We start from the raw sequence: 20073 nt of genomic DNA on the forward strand, positions 1-20073 counted from the left end.
TTATCTGATTTTTGCAAATGTTTTATTCATCTAAGAAGTAATACAAAAAAAAAAAATCTTGAACAGTAAAGTAAAAAATGAAAAGGATTACTAGTTTCTTTTCTCCTTCCTTTGGTATTTACGTCGAACAATAAGGAATGACTGGCATTAATGACTGGCCAAGTTGCTGGACTGCTGATCAAAAAATAGCTACTGTGCAAACTATAACTGACTAAATTATCAAAATAAGAGACTTGGATGCAGGATCATTGTTAGTGTATATGCCACCACTAAATTAAAGAAAATATGTAATTAAAAACTCATGTTTTTTAATTGTTCTGATACAATTTTGCCACCCTCCAAGACCCTTCCTAGGCATGGCTTTATTTGCTTAGTGGGTTACGATGGTCTTACTTAGATGTGCATTACGTAAATGAGAGAATGGAAAAGTTGGCATGAAGATTTCTAAGGAATGAACAAACAATGAAGTTGCCTGTTTTTTTTTTGAAAGAGACAGCAGCAGCTACTATCTTTAAGAAAAAAAAAATCATCATCGCACTATGAAATAACAATATAGATAAATACTTTTCAAGTTTTCTTTTCATATCCTTTAAATCTTCAAAAAAGCCTGTATAGCACAGTAGAAGTGGTGTGTACACTTCACAGCTCTAGTGAAGTGCAAACTTGTGCTTAGTAATATATGAAAGTTTGTTCCTTGATTATAAATTAAATTAAACTTGTCAAGAAATTATATTCTTCTTTAATCCTTTCTCTAATTGTAAGCAAACAAAGTTTGCGTGTGAAATATCTTCATAGCTACTTGTATATAGAGGCTAATGCTTCACATTAATTGCCTTAGTTTTAGCCTCTATTTCCTTGTGTTAGTAGAAAAATCTGAAAACACCATCTACATTGCATGCAGCAAATGGTTATAGAGAGAGAGAGAGAGAGAGAGAGCACTGGCTGCTCATTATCAAAAGGTGGAAGGCACACTATAAGGTGGCAGTTTGCTTAGCAGGCCTCTGTGCCAGATCCTATCTTATGCCTTGGAAATGTACAGCAGTGCAAGTTATATAGTTTCCTGAAGAAGTTAGTTGGGCTTGGACTCTCAAAACTAAAAAGTCAGTTATATGATATTAAAGGTTTCTCTCACATAATGGAAAGCCAACAAAATATTAACATTACCCACTCACTATAACAGACTACTAAATCATCTTGCCCAAAGCTCCAATGCTGTTAGGAAAGTAATTCACTACAGAAAACTTTCCATAAACTATTTCTTTGGTCATATTCACTGTAATGAGAGTTGACTGTATACCTCATTGTAAACTGTAATATTAAATAGCATAGTATGGTGTCGCTTTAGACTTATATCTTACTTCCAGATAATCCTCATGAATATTGGGAACAGGACAATCATTATTCTAGTGGTATTGAGTCAAGTAGATGGCTCCACCATATTTCTTCATGCCTTCAGCTTGCTCTAACTGTTGCATGTATATTACATCATGAAAAAGAAACAGTTGTACTGAAAGGTATGTTGAATTTTTTTATGAAAAAACTAAGTATTTTAATCATTAATTATAAAACTATTGAATCTAATAAATACTTAAAAATTAAAACAAAAAAGACTACATATTATGCATATTATTTAAAGTTCATGTTATTTAAAATGTATTTATTATTTTTATTTTTTATTTTTTTTTGGACATTACTATTAAAATACTACTACAATTGCAAATCATCATGATAATAAATTTAGTTAATCCTTTATCCAAGTGTGAGCAAACAAAGTTTGCGCCTGAAAATATCTTCAGGACTGGGGTAAGGTAGTACAACACCAGGCAACTCGTAGCAAACGTGGACCAAGCTAACATCACTCCTATCTCAGTATCTCCCATAATGCAAAACACACATCTCCTTGCGGATATGTATAATGTTATGCATTAAGGGAAGGGCCACTATCCAGACTAGTTTCGACCCTTTATTGAGGTCTCTTCAGTGGGAGCCAGGTTCAAGTGGAGATACCAGGCAGAAGCAATGGCGAGGTCATCTTTACCTATACGAGTTGCCAAAAGGTGTGCCACCTTTTTATTAAATTACTCTGGATTTAGAGAGAGGGATGTTGAAAATTTATTTTTCACTTGGTTATACTATAATAAATTTAGTTTAATCCTTTATCCAAGTGTGAGCAAACAAAGTTTGTGCCTGAAAATATCTTCAGGACTGGGGTAAGGTAGTACATCACCAGGCAACTCGTAGCAAGGTTGACCAAGCTAACATCACTCCTATCTCAGTATCTCTCATAATGCAAAACACATCTTGCAGATATGTATAATGTTATGCATTAAGGGAAGGACCACTACCCAGAGATACTGAAATAGGAGTGATGTTAGCTTGGTCCACCTTTGCTACGAGTTGCCCTGTGTTGTACCACCTTACCCCAGTCTTGAAGATATTTTCAGGCGCAAACTTTGTTTGCTCACACTTGGATAAAGGATTAAACTAAATTTATTATAGTCTAACCAAGTGAAAAATAAACTTTCAAATCATCACGATCTACAACCATTACCTATCAATGATCACTGATAGGGCATGATTGTTATTAAATAGAATGTATGTATGTATGTATGTATGGGGGGGGGGTCTGGAAAGTTCTGATAAACACCTAGAACAAAATGATATTAAAGCAACTGATATAACCACAAGAAAGAACCTAAGAGGATATAAGAACAAATGTTACCTTCATAACTCTGCTACTAGTATGTTCTGTCTTGTGGCTATATCAGTTGCTTTAATATAATTTTTGTTCTAGGTATTTATCAGAACTTTCCAGATCCCCCTCCCCTTGTATATGTATGTGTGTGCTCTCTCTCTCTCTCTCACACACACACACACACACACACACACACACACACACAAAAAAATCTCTCAGTAATGGTACTAGAAAATGACTCCCTGATTTTTCACCTCTTGTGAGTTCATCTGGCCTTTGAATATTGTTATTTTCCACTTTAGAAATTTCGACTGTATTGCTTATTCATGAAACAAAGTGATGAGAAGAACAAAGTTGGTTAGTCCTGTCTTGAGTGTAGCACACCTCTGTTTATTGTTTATGCTTTTTTTCCAATACCGCAAGCATTTGCCAGTGTAAATTTCTGATTATTGATAATAATACTGCATATCTTAAGGTCACTAGACATAAAAACAATTCCTTTTTTTATGTCCATTTCCCATTTGTCCTAGAATGGGAAATGAAATCTTGGAACACTGGGGATACTCGAAGAAAAAGTCAGAGCCAACTGTAATTGTAAATATCTGCTTGACTTCAGTGGTTAATACAGAAGACGTGCTTGCAGCAAATGCTTATCACACAAGAAAAGTGTTATTTTTTGCTATTGTTGCAATGAAATTTCTACTAGTCAGTAGAAATTTCATTGCAACAATAGCAAACATGCAGAATCAAATTTCTACTAGTCAGTAGAAATTTCATTCTGTAAAATGCAAAGGGAACTTGAATATGATTTTTATTGGAAATGTCCCTACCATCTTTTTCAGTAAGATCTCTATAAACATACGAAAGAGGCTATGCAAAATTATTGAAGACAAATTTGTGGAATAACAAGCCAGGTTCAGATCAAAGAAAGGCTGTCAAATACAGGAAACTTAAGTAGAAATAGTTGAAAAATCAGCTAATTTTCATTGGAATAAAATCCATGACAATATTACATAATTTTTCTATTTACGTTTGTAAATCGTAAAAAGGCATGTAATGGGAAACTATTCAAAGCACTAAATCTGTGTGGTGTAAATGGAACATTACGCAGTGCAGTTTGTAACTTGATTTTGGATTCAGCATAGGTAGTTAAATGAATTCACCTATTCTAAGATCTTGTTATCTATTACTATTTTAGTTCTTGCTGGATCTTGTCCTTTAAAGGCCATAGTTTTTGATTTTTCTGTTGATGTTATCATACCATGATCTTTGGATATCTCATTTAGATCTAAAATGGCTTTCTGTAGTTTATCTTCAGAATTTGTAATTATTATTTGGTCGTCGGCAAAGAGGAGAGTGTTTAAGTTTACTGTAGGAGAAAGTTTAATTCCTTGATGTAAATTTTTATTCCATTTTATTATTATCTCATTTAAGTAGATATTAAAAAGAGTTGCTGAGAGGGACCCTGTCGGATCCTTTAGTTTATCTCTTTCGTATATGATAGCTCGTGATTTCATCTTATTTGTATTTGATTATTTTCATATATACTTGTGATAGCTTTTAGGATATTATTTGGTATTTGTCTTTCTTTTAATATGTTAAATAATATGTTTCTTTTAACTTTGTCAAATGCTTTTTCAAAGTCAATAAATGCAATATGTGTTTCTAAATTGTATTCTCTTCTTTTCTCTGATTTATTTGATATCTTTTCTGGCCATTTTGTTTGTACATTTCTTCTTAAACATTTACAAATATTGCAGTTTTTTCCTAATTGCTTTTGTTGTTGTCCATGTCTCTGAATCATAGAGTGGAACTTATTTACAATTGGAAATATTTTACAAGCTGTGCTTTGGAAGTTGGAACCTCTGCAACGTCACAAGCTGTAAATAGTTACAGGGAAGAAGATACTGAAACTGTGAGTAAAATGAGTACTGCAAATGCACTACGTGATGATGTCAACTTAAATCCGAAAGGAATTTCTGCATCTGATATTGCACGTTTGAAAACAAGAAACAGAGTCCTGAAAATTGGAACTTGGAATGTGAGAACATTATACAAACTAGGGAATTTTGACAACCTTATACAGGAAATGAAAAGACTTAAAGTTGATGTAATGGGAATTAGTGAAACAAGCCTAACATGGGGAAACTAGAAAAAGATGGCTTTACATTTGCATATTCTGGTGGAGAGAAGCATGAATATGGATTGGGTTTCATGATTAAGAAGGACATCTTTAAATTTGTAATGGGGGCTATGACCCATAAATGAAAGAATAATACTTATTAAATTAGCTGCAAAGCCTTTTAACATCATAATTATTCAAGTTTATGCCCCTACGATAACTCACAATGATGAAGAAATAGAAGATTGTTATAACAACGTACAAAAATCTATAGAATATGTAAAATCAAATGAGATACTCATAGTGATGGGTGACTTGAGTGCAAAGGTTGGAGAAGGGGAAGAAAATCCAGTTGTTGGAAAATTTGGATTAGGTGAAAGAAATGAAAGAGATGAGAGATTGATACAATTCTGCATTGAAAACAATTTATGCATAATGAATACTTTCTTTCAACATCCAAAGCACAGACTATTAATGTGTACTTGGACAAACCCAGATAACTCTATAAGAATCCAAATAGATTTCATAATGATAAATAATAGATACAAAAATAATATAACCAACTCAAAAACATACCCAGGTACTGATATAAGTTCAGACCATAACCATGTTGTGTCTACTTTAAAAATTAAACTAAAAAACATTTCTAAAAACAATCATACTGAAAGACTTGACTTGACAGCTCTGGATATATGACAACATAATGGTGTTTAACTCAGAAATCAGGAAAAAATTAGATCATGTAGGATATAAAACAGATGGCTTTTACAAGTTCTATAAGTTCCGTGATGTTGTTGCCAACTTCCTTCTAGGGGATGACACTTGAAGAAGAAGAAGAATATGATTTTGTGTTTTAAACCTGTTTCCTCTGTTACGTAAAACATGGAAACATGTTTTACGTAACATGTTAAAAATTCTCTGTATCTGAGATTTTGTATCTTCCTCTGCTCCTCCCCTGTTTCTAAAATTTGACCATCCAGTACTATGTCCATGGTTTGTTATTTATTTTCATTTTAGTTATTCTTAATCTGACAGTCAAGGCTTCTTTATTTAGTTTTATTTTTTCCCTTCATATGTTGTCATGTATATGCCAGTAAATATATATCATCTGCACAATCCAGGTTAGCTATTCTATTATATAGTTATATGTTATATATTAGTTCTATTAGATTCCACTGTATTCCTTTGGTTCTTTTCATGGCATTTCTCATAACCCAGTCTACAACAATAAGAAATATTATTGAGAAAATAATACAGGCCTATCTAACTCTTTCTTTAATTTCAAACTTTTCTGAAAGTTCTCCATTGTGTATGATTTGTATTTTACATTTTTCTTAAATTTTCTTAATAAATTAATTTCATAAATCATCATCATTGATAATTTTACATGGTATGTCATAATAACATTCATTTGGCCTGCTCAGATAATTTTTCTTTCATAATCTAATTTAGCCCCTTTTTGCCACTATTGATCATCGAGGTATCTGCTTACTTATGTTACCCATTTTTGGACAAATGTTGGAAAATTTCATGGAATCTCAAGTAGTTGATTGCTTTTGTATCTAAGGCATTTAAGACCTATTAAATAAGCTTCCATCATATAATCTGCTATTTTTTTTTTTCCCTTAGTTTGCAACCAGTTTGCCAGCTTTTTCTGTATATACACACTACATGTGGCAGTGGGTGGCTCTTTATTCTCAGACTTTGACAGCCAATGTTGGCATTTCAGGAGGTTCTGTTCTCTCCCTTCTGTATATTCAGTCTTTCTCCAGTTTTTGCTGCTGATTGTATATGGCACTCTTTCTAATTTGATACTACACATATCACCAAAACTTTCAGAATATCAGTTTCTGCAATCTGATATTTGGATCTCCAAAACAGTCAAAACAGTCTTCGTTTGATTCCAATAATCTTGTTAATGCTAGTCTCCATTCTTGCAAAAAAGAACCCTTTTCTTTTAGTGTTACTTTACTTTCCACAAAACCTAATTAATATAACCTCACATCTTTCTCTCTCTCTCTCTCTCTCTCTCTCTCTCGACATATATTGCAAATATTGTCTCCTCATCATCTGAAAAAAAAAATTTAGTTTTTTCTTTCACTCAAGGTATTACTTTCTCTGAACATCTGTTAATTCTATAAATTATAAATTCATCCAACCACTAAATAATATTTTCAGATTTGAGGTGGTAACCATATGAGTTCCCTAGAAATACTTAGTACAGAAAAGAGCAGTTAGGTTGATTAGTATGTTTGCTTCAAAGAGAAAGAAAAAAAACTTTCTCCATAGTCTTGTTTTTTTTGATAAGGAGAGAGAAAATATCTCACACTGCAACAGTTTTGTGTTTGCATATCAGCAGATGTGCGACAATATTGTGATGAGTTCTTTGAGTGTAACCAAATCAGTATGCGTGAGTAGAAGGAATGTGTTTGTTTCAAGATATGTTAGAAAACAAAGTATTTGGTTGGTATATTTGAGTCACTAAAAGGTGGAAATGTGTGAACCTACATTAATGAGCCATGTGATAATGGCAAATATAATTACCAGAGAGAGAATAAGTGTGAATAGAAATACTTTAATTACTGGTAAATAAATTATTAATAGTTTATATTTTTGATATTATATGTGTGTATCCAATAAGTTGCTTGGTGAAGCAAATAAATATGATCCTATAAATTATAGACATGCATGTTTGCATTTATGATGGACGTAATAATAATAATTAACACTTATGAAGAGAAGGAAAAAGATTTGTTAGGGAAATATAAATCACTAACCAATAATATACAATGGCTGTATACAGTTGGTAGCTCAGTAGATAACTATAAGATGGGGATTATCCAGTGAACTAATAAAGTTGATCAGGTATTCATCTAGGCATGGCAGGAATATGTGTGGGTTGATGGAGCAGCAAATCATCTTGTACAATTTGTTATGTTTGTTATGTGTATTTATTTCTGTTTTATTTATATTTTGCTTTGTTTTTTCTTTTATCACTGATGATCAGGATCTAGTTTTTACTTAGTAATATCTACATAATTTCTGATCATCATCATCAGAATTTTTCACCCTTTCACTAACTTACTTTAATTTACACATGTTTTTTTTCTTTTTGTCAGTGGCTCCTCTTGTCCTACAATAATAGATATCTTGCATATGCTGGAAAAATGCTCCAGCATTTGAAATGCAAATGAAAATGAAACTGTTACTATAGTTTGAAAAATGTCCCATCTACACTGTACTGCAGAAGCAAGAAAAACAAATACTTTTTATTGTATTGCCAATGTAGTACAGAGACAGTGTAATTAGAGACAACTTAATCAAATTGACCCTACATAATGAAACACATCTCTCCCAAAAACACACAAGCAAAATAGTTTTATTGTAGTTCCAAACACAATATCTAACTAAATGTATTTGTCTTAATATCCTCTTTCAGATTTTCAGCATCTGAAAATACATTGGTAATGCCCGTCTATAATGCAGGCATTGGGTGCAGAAAGTAAGCAATATGTAAAGTAAATTTTCTAAAGAAAATAAAGATGCACACACACGCATGCACAAACTTGAAATCAGCTAAAATTGCATTTGAGATTTTTGATGTCATTAAGAAAATATAAAAAATTCTACTGGAAAAAAAGTCGAACCACCATGCTGTATGATCTTTGTGAAAATCCTCCCATCTGATGCGGAAAGAACATACATAAGGAAAGCAAGATCCTGCAGCTAGAGCATCATGGGTGGGACATTGCTGGCATGGATATGTTAATGACCCCTATATCATTAATTTGCTCTACATTTTTACACTGATATTAGTTTCTGTACTTTTTGGCATTTTCTACAAATATTTCTTTGGACACTATTCATCAGAATTAGCATCAATAATTCTCCCACTCATCTAAATCTGTTATAATATACAGCAACTGTTCAACACTCATAGTTAACTCCAAACTCACAAAAAAATTTTTCTTCATTCTTCTACTGCTATCTTTTGGAACACCTTTCCTTCTTATCAGTTACCTAAAGAGTAAATCAACAGGCCTTCGAGTCTAATGTTAACAGATTTCTCACTTTTCTGCCCATCCATGGTTCTAATATACTATGGATTGAACAGCCTCTCCCAGATGGGATTACCATTAAATAAAAGTCTGCATTCCAGAATGAAAATCCTGCGTGTATCTGCCATTATTATAGTTTGTTCTTTTCTCCAAATTTTTCCAAAACATATATATTTATGCTGTTCATTTCCTACTCTGCTGTTAAGATTACCAACAATAACCAGCTTACTTTTTTCTTTATTGGTTGCATATTTCTTCAAATTTATCTTAGTACCTGGTTTTAGTACAATATAAGGAGCAGATATCTTTCCAGTCAATTTTGTAGCCTATCAATCAGTCATATGATCAGAAAGGTCCAGTTTTTTTTTTAAATTTTATTATTATTTTTTTTTATTGGTACTTTGTCCTGTTTCTCTTGTGTAACGCAAGTTAAAGGTTCGCTGTGTGGCCAACACAGAAAGTGGAGAGTTGAATAAGCTGTTTGTTTTTGTACATTTAAAGGTGGCATTGATTATATTTAGGTAGCACTCTGTTTTTATATAATGGCCCTGGTCATATTCTTGATTCCTTTTTTTACTGTAGCCTTTATTTATAAAAGTTTTGATGATTATCTATAATTCTTTTTTTAGAGCTTTCCCATATGAACAAATTGGTATTGCTTTATTTTTAAGAGCTTTAATGATAAGACATACATAAAGAAATGAAGTGCATTTTAGTTTTCAATTTCATTGGTGAATTGTATGAATTTGTGTTGCTTGTTCAAATGGTTGAGGAAAGTGTTTAATAATCCTGGACTAAATAACAGATCTTAGCCAAACTTCAAGTTTGTTAAGGGAATAATAAGTAAATAAAAAGTAAAATAAAATAAGAAAATAATAATAGGTAAAAGTTAGTTTGCTACACAAAATAGTCCAGAATACTGCCCAAGATATCAAGCAGAAATTTATCCTATAAGTAATTTGGACATCCTTGAAAAGTGTTGATGTGTCAAACATATGACTAAAAAGTTATAATAAAATTAATTAATCCTTTATCCAAGTGTGAGCAAACAAAGTTTGTGCCTGAAAGTATCTTCAGGACTGGGGTAAGGTGGTACAACACCAGGGCAACTTGTTGCAAAGGTGGAGCAAGCTACCAACACTCCTATCTCAGTATCTCCTATAATGCAAAACATATCTCCTTGCGGGTATGTCTAATGTTATGCATTAAGGGAAGGGCCACGACCCAGACTAGTTTCGACCTTTATTGAGGTCTCTTCAGTGGGAGCCAGGCCCAAGTGGAGATACCAGGCAGAAGCATTAGCAGGTCATCTCTACCTATAGGAGTTGCCAAATGGTGTGCCACCCTTTTTTAATAAATTACTCTGGATTTAGAGAAAGATGTTGAAAGTTTATTTTTCACTTGGTTAGAGTATAATAAAATTAGTTTAATCTTTTATCCAAGTGTGAGCAAACAGAGTTTGCACCTGAAAGTATCTTCAGGACTGAGGTAAGGTGGTACAACACCAGGGCAACTCGTTGCAAAGGTGGGTAATCAGGAATGCTGCTGATATTCAGTACTTGCAGAATGATTTGAAGACGCTGGAAATGTGGGCATGGGAAAATGGGTGTCAGTTCAATGTTAGTATTTGTAAAGTCATTCACTTCCGCGTGGTAAAATATCCAATGTTGTATTGTATTATATTGGTTCTGGGTAGTGGCCCTTCCCTTAATGCATAACATTAGACATATCCGCACGGAGATGTGATTTGCATTATAGGAGATACTGAGATAGGAGTGTTGGTAGCTTGCTCCACCTTTGCAACGAGTTGCCCTGGTGTTGTACCACCTTACCCCAGTCCTGAAGATACTTTCAGGCGCAAACTTTGTTTGATAAAGGATTAAACTAATTTTATTATACTCTAACCAAGTGAAAAATAAACTTTCGACTAAAAAGTCAGTTTTGACATATCAGCATTTTTTATTTATTACATAAATAGTCATTGCTGAGCATGATGTTCTTAATTTTGTATCAATTTTTTTTTTTTTAATTGGGAGTGGCAGGTGATTTACCATCTCCTTGTATGTCACCGCTAATTTCTTGGCTAAATGATGATTAAAGCTTTAATTCCTTTAACTGTCAGCCAAATTGACATGTTATTCTTTTATATTTTGGAAAAGACTAATTTCTTGAGGTGTGGACATAGTGTGGTGTTTAATTGTGTCTGATGGCCACAAGATGAACAACTTGAATAACTCAGTTTTGTTTTCAATGTAGTTCATTGGGTTTTACTTGATAGAGGAATTTGTTTCGAGGAAAATCCTACTTTCATTTCTTAGGAACTTAGAAAAGTTTTGCAAGAAGTGTCGGCCAGATTGGGAAGAATCAACGTGTGTGTGTGTGTGCGTGTGTGCGTGTGTGTGCGTGCGTGCGCACGCGCGCTTGCCTACGACTACTTTGCTAGCTATTTCCATATTTAAGGTATCATGTTCACTAAAAATTGTGCCTAATAACTGAAATGTTTTACTTATTCTATAGATTCTCTACTCAGATTGCAGTTGATGCTTTCAATGGTCCTATTTATTTTCATAAATTTTTGTGTTTTTATTGCTGATTTTCATACCAAATTGTTACAGTAGTAAGGGAATCCTGCAGAGTTTACTGGATTATTAAGAGTGTGAGTCATTTGCATAAAGTAATGAGTTGAGTTAAATATTATTATTAGTATTATTACAAGAGATCTCCAGAGAGTTAGGGACCCATTGAGGTAGACCTCATATCATTCACTCCCTGTCAGACCTTCTCTTCAGTTCAATCACACTATTTGCACTCATCACCAAAGACAAGCCATTCCAAACATACACTGCTGCATGAGAGAAAAATCTATTTTTCTCTCATGCAGCAGCTCTCACCCCATTCTTGACTGTATTCATTCTCAACTTGCATAGATGCCTTCTTGTCTTTTCCTCATCCTCCATAAAATGAAAAATTCCATCTACTGGTATCCCAAATGACCCTTTCACAAGTTTGTAGGTTTATTTTTATATCACTCCTATTTCTCTTGTCTGCAATCCATAAATTCTTAGTTTCTCCTCATAATCTGCATTCCACAGTCCCAATGTCATCTTTAACACTCTCCTTTGCATCCTCTCTACTCTGTTCACGTCACCTCAGAAACCAGGAGACCAGATCTATGCACAGTAGTTCAGATGAGGTCATATCAAAGTTTGTAAAGAGTCAAAATGATTTCCTTATCCTTACATATTATTAGTATTCATTTCAGCATTGCAATTATCATGAGTTATTGCAATGTTTGTTTCAAAAAATTATTTCAAAATTATAGGAAAGGGTGATGGATTTGCTGTAATCTATATTTGAAGGGGGGGGGCATGACATCCCATATTCAGCCTTCAGAACACATGAAGTTGCAGACAAAAAATACTGTTGTTGGAGATGGGCAGTAGATGACATTGACGGCAGTTGTGTTGTAGTAGGAGAATTGAGTAGTAATGGAGAGGATGAGATGTATTTAGTGAAGTAGAGTACCCTCCAGAGATGAGCCTTGGGCGTTCAGTTTAAGAACTTTTTATTTATTTTAAGACAAACTTTTGTAGTTGTTTTATATAATGCTTCTGATTTTGCATGTATATCAATGTGTTTGGTATTATCAAAATACACTGATATACCAGCTGTGATTTCCTTTAAATAACTCAGGTGTGTGGTCACAAATATGGACACCTTTGAACAGATGCATAATGGATCAAATTCTTAGCATTCCAGTGGTTTTAAACCACCTAGAAAGTGAGGTAGTGCGTGTGCTGAGACATTAGTACTCAGAAATCAGTGGTTGTGATTGGTTATTGTGTCAACCAATCCAATTGAATGCTGTCATTTTTCATGAGTTGCTGTTTTTGTTTTCATCTGTTTTGCGTGCCTGAAGTGTGAACTGATGTGTTTAGGACACTGATATAGACAAGTATATAAATCTGGTAATAGGTGTAGCCATTGGCCAAAATGATGTTTTTTATGTGGGTGAGTTGTGTGTTGAGTGCAGGATTTTCTGAGCAAATTAATTTTTCCCAGTGGACTAATTTTTTTATAGTTCCAAATTGTTGGGGGGAGGGGAGGAATGATGTGACTGTTGATGGATTTATTTACCTGTGTCTGTAGGTTTTCTGGGACTGTGAAGGTTAGAGATTCATTGATTGTTTTGTAACTAGGGTGTCTAGGAAGGGCTGATTGTTGTTACATTCTATTTCTGATGTGAATTGGATCCTTAGATGTTGGCTATTCAAATGGGATAGGAAAGTGTGTAAGGTGTCCTGGCCATGTAGCCAAATAGTGGGTTTAAGGGGGGGGGGGGGGATTTAGGGCATATGAAAATTGTCTCCATGAAAAAAAAAGTTAGCTGGGGGGGGGGAGCTCGTGGTTGTACCCTGTATTTGTTGTACAGGGTACAACCACGGTTGTACCATGGATTTCAATTTCAGCATTGCAATTATCATGAGTTATTGCAATGTTTGTTTCAAAAAATTATTTCAAAATTATAGGAAAGGGTGATGGATTTGCTGTAATCTATATTTGAAGGGGGGGGGGGGCATGACATTCCATATTCAGCCAATTTGATATGGTACATGGTACCATAACAACCTTGAATGTTATGGTACCATGTACCATAACATTCAAGGTTGTACCATGAATTTTCCTTGCCAAACAAAATAGCCCAAGTTCATGGTGAACTGAAACAGTGCTGAAATATCAGCACTTATTCAGGTTCAATTTCAGCTTATTCAAATCATTCTGCAATTACTGTATGTCAGTCATATTCCTGATTACCCTGCCAATCTTTGAATTATCAGCAAACATCTGTATGTCACCTGTCAAATCCTTAACAATGTCACGGACTGAATAACAGTGGACCAAGTACTGATCCTTGAAGTATACACCACTGGTCACCTTAAATCTTGCAGATTCAATCTTGCAGCCTCTGTGCACTACTTTTTTAATGTCATTCAGCCATTCTGTTATCCAAAGTAGTAGTTCATAATCCAATCCCACATCCTCCAACTTATGAAACAGCTTTCCATGCCTGTATCGTATCAAAAGCTTCAATAAATTCCGAAAGTATCATGGTGTATCCATTATCTCTGTCTTACTCAACCGTAACATTATTTGAAAATGTGACCAAGTTACTCACATGACCTTCCCTTAGTAAATCTATGCTGTTTGTAAAGCATAGATTCTCTGTCAACCTATTTCTTTATACCATCTCTTACCAACTTTTTCAAAATCTTTACAATCACTGTAGATATACTGATAGATCAATAGTTACATATCAGTCTTCACACCACTCTTGTGGAATCTCCCCTATGCCATGACTCAACTTATACAGTTAGGTCAATGGCACAGCCATCTCATCTGATTACTCTTTTAGCATCTGTACTGATATCCCATCAGTTTGTTGCCAATTTGTTATTCAGTTCATGCAAAAGCTGTAGTATATCTCCTCATACACCTGAATTTCTTCATCTGGTGTTGAAGTAACATTGAGCTCTGTGTTATGTATACTAGATTTATAGCTTTTAGTAAAATGAGCACTCATTAGTTGAACAGTTTCCTCTGCATCTGCCACCCACGTCAGTCTTTTTTTTTACTTGCCAAATAATGACAGAATTCTTTTGGTTCATCTTTAGTTTGCAGAGCCAGTTTCTTTTTATACTCTCACTTAGCTTTCAGCACAATAGTTTTATCTCTTCTGGTCTGTGCTGTATAATTTTCATCAATGGCATCATCCTTATGCACACAGTATTCCTTTCACCTCCTCTTTTTCCTAAGAAGAAGAATCTCTTGTTTAGTAAGATTGCACATCCATTTCACTGCCACCCTGTTTATTATTTGAATTCTAGGGACACAATTTGATATTGTATCATTGATGTATTTTTTTTAAATGCATCTTAATCACTGCCAGCATCCTTCTGATCTAGCAACCATGGGATTGAACCTATTCTCCTCAGTTCTTCATAATTTCTTGCTTTGTAGTTCAGTATGAAACATCATACATTTAGCCACTTTCCAGGTTAATGCAACATGATCACCGTCACTCACTAATGTACCCCTCCCTCCATTCCCAACACTGTAATTAGGCCTAATACACATTGACTTCAAATTTTTTTCATCACAAGCTGCTTAAGAAATTTATCTCACATCAGCTCAATAAATTCAGCTTCATTCTTCTAATGAGATTTCACTCCTACCCAGTCAGTGTTTTGAAAATTAAAGTCACCTATGATGATTAAGCATTTACTTAGTACTATTAGGTTTATTTGACAATGCAGTTCATCACTAGCAGTTGATCCACTAAATTTGTAGCAACAACACTCCACCATGTACTTGATCTTGTTAGACTCCACCTCACACTACATGACTTTGAACTCACTACTGCTTGGAAAACTGTTACTAATATTGCAGTCATAGCTTTCTACCCTAAATAATGGACTCAATCCAGTATCATTAGTATCATATTCCAGTCTTCTCATATCTTGTCTATCCTTCCTTAAAAAAAAAAAAAAAAAAAAAAATACAGTATCTTGTACACTCAAAACAGCAGTTAATACATCTGCTTCTGGTTGCCAGGTTTCACTAATGCTTATGATCCGAGACTCACAATAGATCCACTAGGCAACACACTCTGCACCTTTGTTCCTGATATTTTTGGCATTTGTGTACAGACGTAAGTTACCTCCATACTTTTTTTTTTCATACTTCCTTCTATAGTCTGCATGACCCAGTTGGGTCACTTTCAGATTTTTGTTCTAACAGATAAGCTTAGGTGTTGACGGTATTCATGACTTATTTTTTAACGATATTAACAACGCCAAAATTTTATCAAAGAGATGTTTTATTTACTGTTTATATTTTGCTGAATTTCATCTCAGTATCATCAGAGCACAACACACTTGTACACGCGACAGTGAGTGAGTGAAACAATACAATTGCAATGGACAAAAGATCTAAAGTCCTATTTTTGGCACCCTCTAATGGGGGAAAAACAGTATGCGGGAGTTTCTCTTAGGATAACAGTCTCCCAAATTTTTGCCAAATTAATGCAACCATATTTGTTAAGGTTGGGAGAATTCTTCAAAGTCGTTGCTGACTCAAAAATAATCTTTCAAATCTGTAACGACTCCTAAATAGCACATTCGTTTCTTCCATCTGATCCTGTGTGAAGGAGTGTCCAACGCGTGGTCTGCCAGTCCTGACTTGCCATTAGTAATAGTAGCGAATGTATTTTTCATGTTCTTCCAGGCGGATATTAACTGATCTTCCTGTTTGCCTATAATATGCCAAGTCATCACAGGGAACTTCATACACTCATGGCAGTACCATTAATCTGTTTGTAGAATTTTCCTCCCCATGTAAAGTAACCTGCATTCATAGTAAATTTAAATAATTCAAAAATTTCAAGGAGAAATTTAGACTTGATTAAATCAAGAGTGTCTGTAAGTGAGGTGACATCAAAACTAACCATTATGTCTGAATTTTTTACAAAAGTAGAGGAGTTGCCAGTAAGGGGAGCAAGTGACTTGGCTAAATGCTGGGCTATCTATGCTATCGACTATGGGGCATAAGGGGATATTAGTTTTGTGGATTTTTGGTAATCCATAAATACAGGGTGGTTTAACATGAATTGGTTTTATTTTCCTGATTATTTCTTTGGGACATGACGTCACTTTTTTCAGTAATTTTTGGACTTTTTTCTTTTGAGACATGGTGGGGTCTCAATGTATAATTTGATACGTGGAATCGTCACATAGGAGATCCTGCATTTTTCTGTTATAATCTTCTTGATTCATGATAACTGTTGCATTTCCTTTATTGGCTTTTGTAATAATAATATTTTTATTCTTATATAACTTTTTTAGAGCAGTTATTTGATTACGTGGCATATTGCTTTTTGGAGGTTTAGCCTTGTTTAGAATATTTCCTATATCTAGATGCACGTTATTGGCCATTGCTGGCAGAAGATCATGGATGCCTTATTCTACTTTCATCATAATTTCTAATTTAGGAATTTGTTTGGGCGTGATGGCAAAGTTATGTCCTAGACTGAGAGCATTCTTGACTTCATCAGTGAGTGTTTCAGAAGATAGGTTTATGACTATGTGGTCTCGTCGAAGTTGCGGTTGGGATGACTTCGTATGTTGGCACTGTTGTAAGTGTTCATATTTCTTCAGGTGTCTGCTTTTTACTTTTGTAAATTCTTTTTTTTTTTTTTTTGCTGCAACTTCGGAGATGTTATGTAGGACAGTCCACATTTCAGGATTTAACACGTTGATTAGTTCTTGTTGTAGAGCTGTTTAGCTTACTAAGCTCTATGCGAGTAGCGGCGATTTGTTCTTGGAGAAGCTCTAAACTCGCCTATCAATAAATACAATGTGCCTTTGCCGATTGTAACTTTTTTTTTAAATTTCAGAAAAGGTGGAATGATATCATTGTCGTGGCATCGTTTACAAATTCCTAATACGTACTCACAGGACACTACATGAAAAACTTAGTTCACAATGAATATGTTATCCATCAAGATTCCAATATTATCAGATCTTATATTTCCATCTTCTAAGGCAAATCTTACTGTATTAATTCACTAAAGCCTTGGTTTTCCTCTAGGTCTTTTCCTCTCATCATGGCAAAAAACACTTGTTTTGCCAATCTTTCATTTCTCCTTCTGTTTAAGTGACCATACCACCTGAGATTGGCTCTGTTAACACATGTCTGAATGTTAACAATGTCATGTTCTTACACAGTATTCTTGTTTTTAATATGATACTGCTATTGATACCATCTCTTCACTCCCCTGATATTTCTCAGAACAAACACTGTCATATCTGTGTGTTTCTAGTGCTTGATCAACTGTTTTATTTCTAATCCAGCCCTAAGTAAATTAATGAATTTTTTGACTTTATATTATAGAGATTGGGGATAGAGATCTTAACTGTATCATATCAAGTTTAGTACAGATAATTCTCGATCCAAACTGTCGAACACAGCGAGGATTTGAAACACTAATTCAGAAGGAATGGGTTGCTTTGGGTCATCCATTTTCTGAAAGATTGAAACATATTACTGGGTGTGAAACAGAAGAGGTAAGTATTTGAAATTTAACATAAAATTGTGTTGTTTTCACTTAAATTAGTGCATACTAGTTAATTGTAATTTCAGTTTCTTAACATTATTTAATTCCATTATGTCCATATAATCAGATTGCCTCCATTCTACTGCTGATTTCAGTTTTAGAATTTTTAAAAATTGATGATCTAAGAATTAAGTGATTTGAAGGAATAGTGTTTTATCAAGAACTCCTGAATTGGCATATTGTGTGGAAGAAAAACCCCTTTTTGTGGTTCTCTTTCTGACAACATTTTGTAATCTGTTAAAAACCTGATCTATAAAACTTTTGGAAGGCAGTCTGTATTTTATTCATGTATGGCCAGTGGGAAGATGTATTGGTTTCCACCATTGCATCATTGTAGGTTAGAAACCCTGAGTAAAAATGTGCTCATTTTGTTCCATAAAATAAGTTTACAATGAAGGAAAAATTTGTCATACATTAACCAGGGTGTACATGGGGAAACCCTCCATTGAGATGTAGTGCTTTTCTTTAAGTTTCTGGAGATGGAATGTAGATCACAGCATAGCATGGCATCAAAGTGGCATCTCACTTCCATGAAAGTTAGAAAGTATTGACCATCCAAGAAGTAGCAGGCCATCAACAGCTGTGAATATCATATTAGCGGCTAGGGATCAAGCTGATCCTTAGTCACTAATAAGAAGAAATGGCTGTTTATTCTAACTTCTTGCATATGTAGACCAAGAAAGAGACAGCATGAGATTGAAGCAGTCCACCTGGCCTAAAATCCATGTGAAGAAGTAGTATTAACAATAATGACTTGCATATAACATACTTCTGTGACAAATTATAAAATAAGGCAATTTCTGCTTTACGAGTTCTTTTTTCAAGTTTGTAATAGATTTCATGGTTTGATATGAACACAGATGATTAAGAAAATAACTATTAACTTAAAAGCCATATTAGGACTTTAGCCTTGTGTTGCACGCTGCAATTACTTTTACTAGCCCCACTGTTATGCACCAGATCGTCGTTGTTTTGCATTTGTAACAAACTTTGTGTTGTGTGCTCTGAAGATGCTGGATATAATACCAGCGAAATATTAGCTTTTAAGTTAATAAATAGTTATTTTCTTAATCATCTGTGTTCATATCAAACCGTGAAATCTATTACAAACATGTCTGACGAACACATAAGCCTATCCACGTGTCTTTTTTCAAGTATTCGGTATTAACAGAATCAAAAATATTAACATTAATTGCAATAAATAAATGCTAAAAATTTATGAATATGATATTTCAAACCATCTGCACAGCTGTACAGTACAATACTACTGTGCTTGCATTTGTTTGTTGGGCAGACAAGGACATCTCTCACTAACATCACATAAAAAGGTTGACAAAACTATTGTTTTTATTGACCTTTAACATTATTTAACATTACTATGGTCAAATTTCATTCTTGAAATTGTAATCCCTGCTTTTAACAATACATCTATGGGAAATAAGTGCCTGCTTTATGAGCACTCACAAAAAACAAATTAACTGTAAAGTTGGGAACTATCTGTAGTTTGTTTATTGTAAATGATAGTTATTGATTTAAATTCTACCTTAAATGTAAATTCTGAAACATAGTATTTTGCAAAATTAAACATGGAAGCTTAAGCTTATGTGAAATAAATTTATTAGCTGTAAAATTTTTACTTAAGTATCAATGGCATTTCAGTACAGTAACAAAGGAATATAAAATAAATTACTATAAAAGAATACATTTTAAAAAGCATCACTACAGCATTAGTGGGACAACAGATGGTCAGTAAATTTCCAATTAAGATAATAATCAGGAATTTGCATAAAATTGATATAATAATATTTCCCACAAAAGGGATAACTGAAGACCATCAGATCTGTTTATGTTTGGTCGGTGTAAAAAGACTTGTGAGCCAACTGTCCCACAGAATATCATTAGGTGAAGAATGGAAGGTAGAAATCTTGCTGACAGTATTAAAGGATACTGCAATATTAAAAGGTCTTTAGAACTTCAGAAATACATTCAGAAATTTCTTTAATATATTTAATAATAAAATTTCATT

The 20073-nt window shown here is 33.9% G+C and overlaps 1 protein-coding gene across 2 annotated transcripts in view; it reads left to right on the forward strand.

The window, feature by feature from the left end:
* LOC150100626 (myotubularin-related protein 12) overlaps positions 1-20073 on the forward strand; it is a 182280-nt gene that overhangs the window by 144713 nt on the left and 17494 nt on the right. For both annotated transcript variants that reach the window (XM_090401152.1, XM_090401153.1), the window contains 2 exons: positions 1365-1514; positions 17825-17997. In XM_090401152.1, the coding sequence (XP_090257278.1) occupies positions 1365-1514; positions 17825-17997 (323 nt within the window). The remainder of the gene's footprint in view (positions 1-1364; positions 1515-17824; positions 17998-20073) is intronic.

Source organism: Typopeltis vanoorti, chromosome 12 (genome assembly GCF_054136105.1).
Source record: "Typopeltis vanoorti isolate ZY-2024b chromosome 12, IOZ_Tvanoo_1.0, whole genome shotgun sequence".
Lineage (NCBI taxonomy): Eukaryota > Metazoa > Arthropoda > Arachnida > Uropygi > Thelyphonidae > Typopeltis > Typopeltis vanoorti.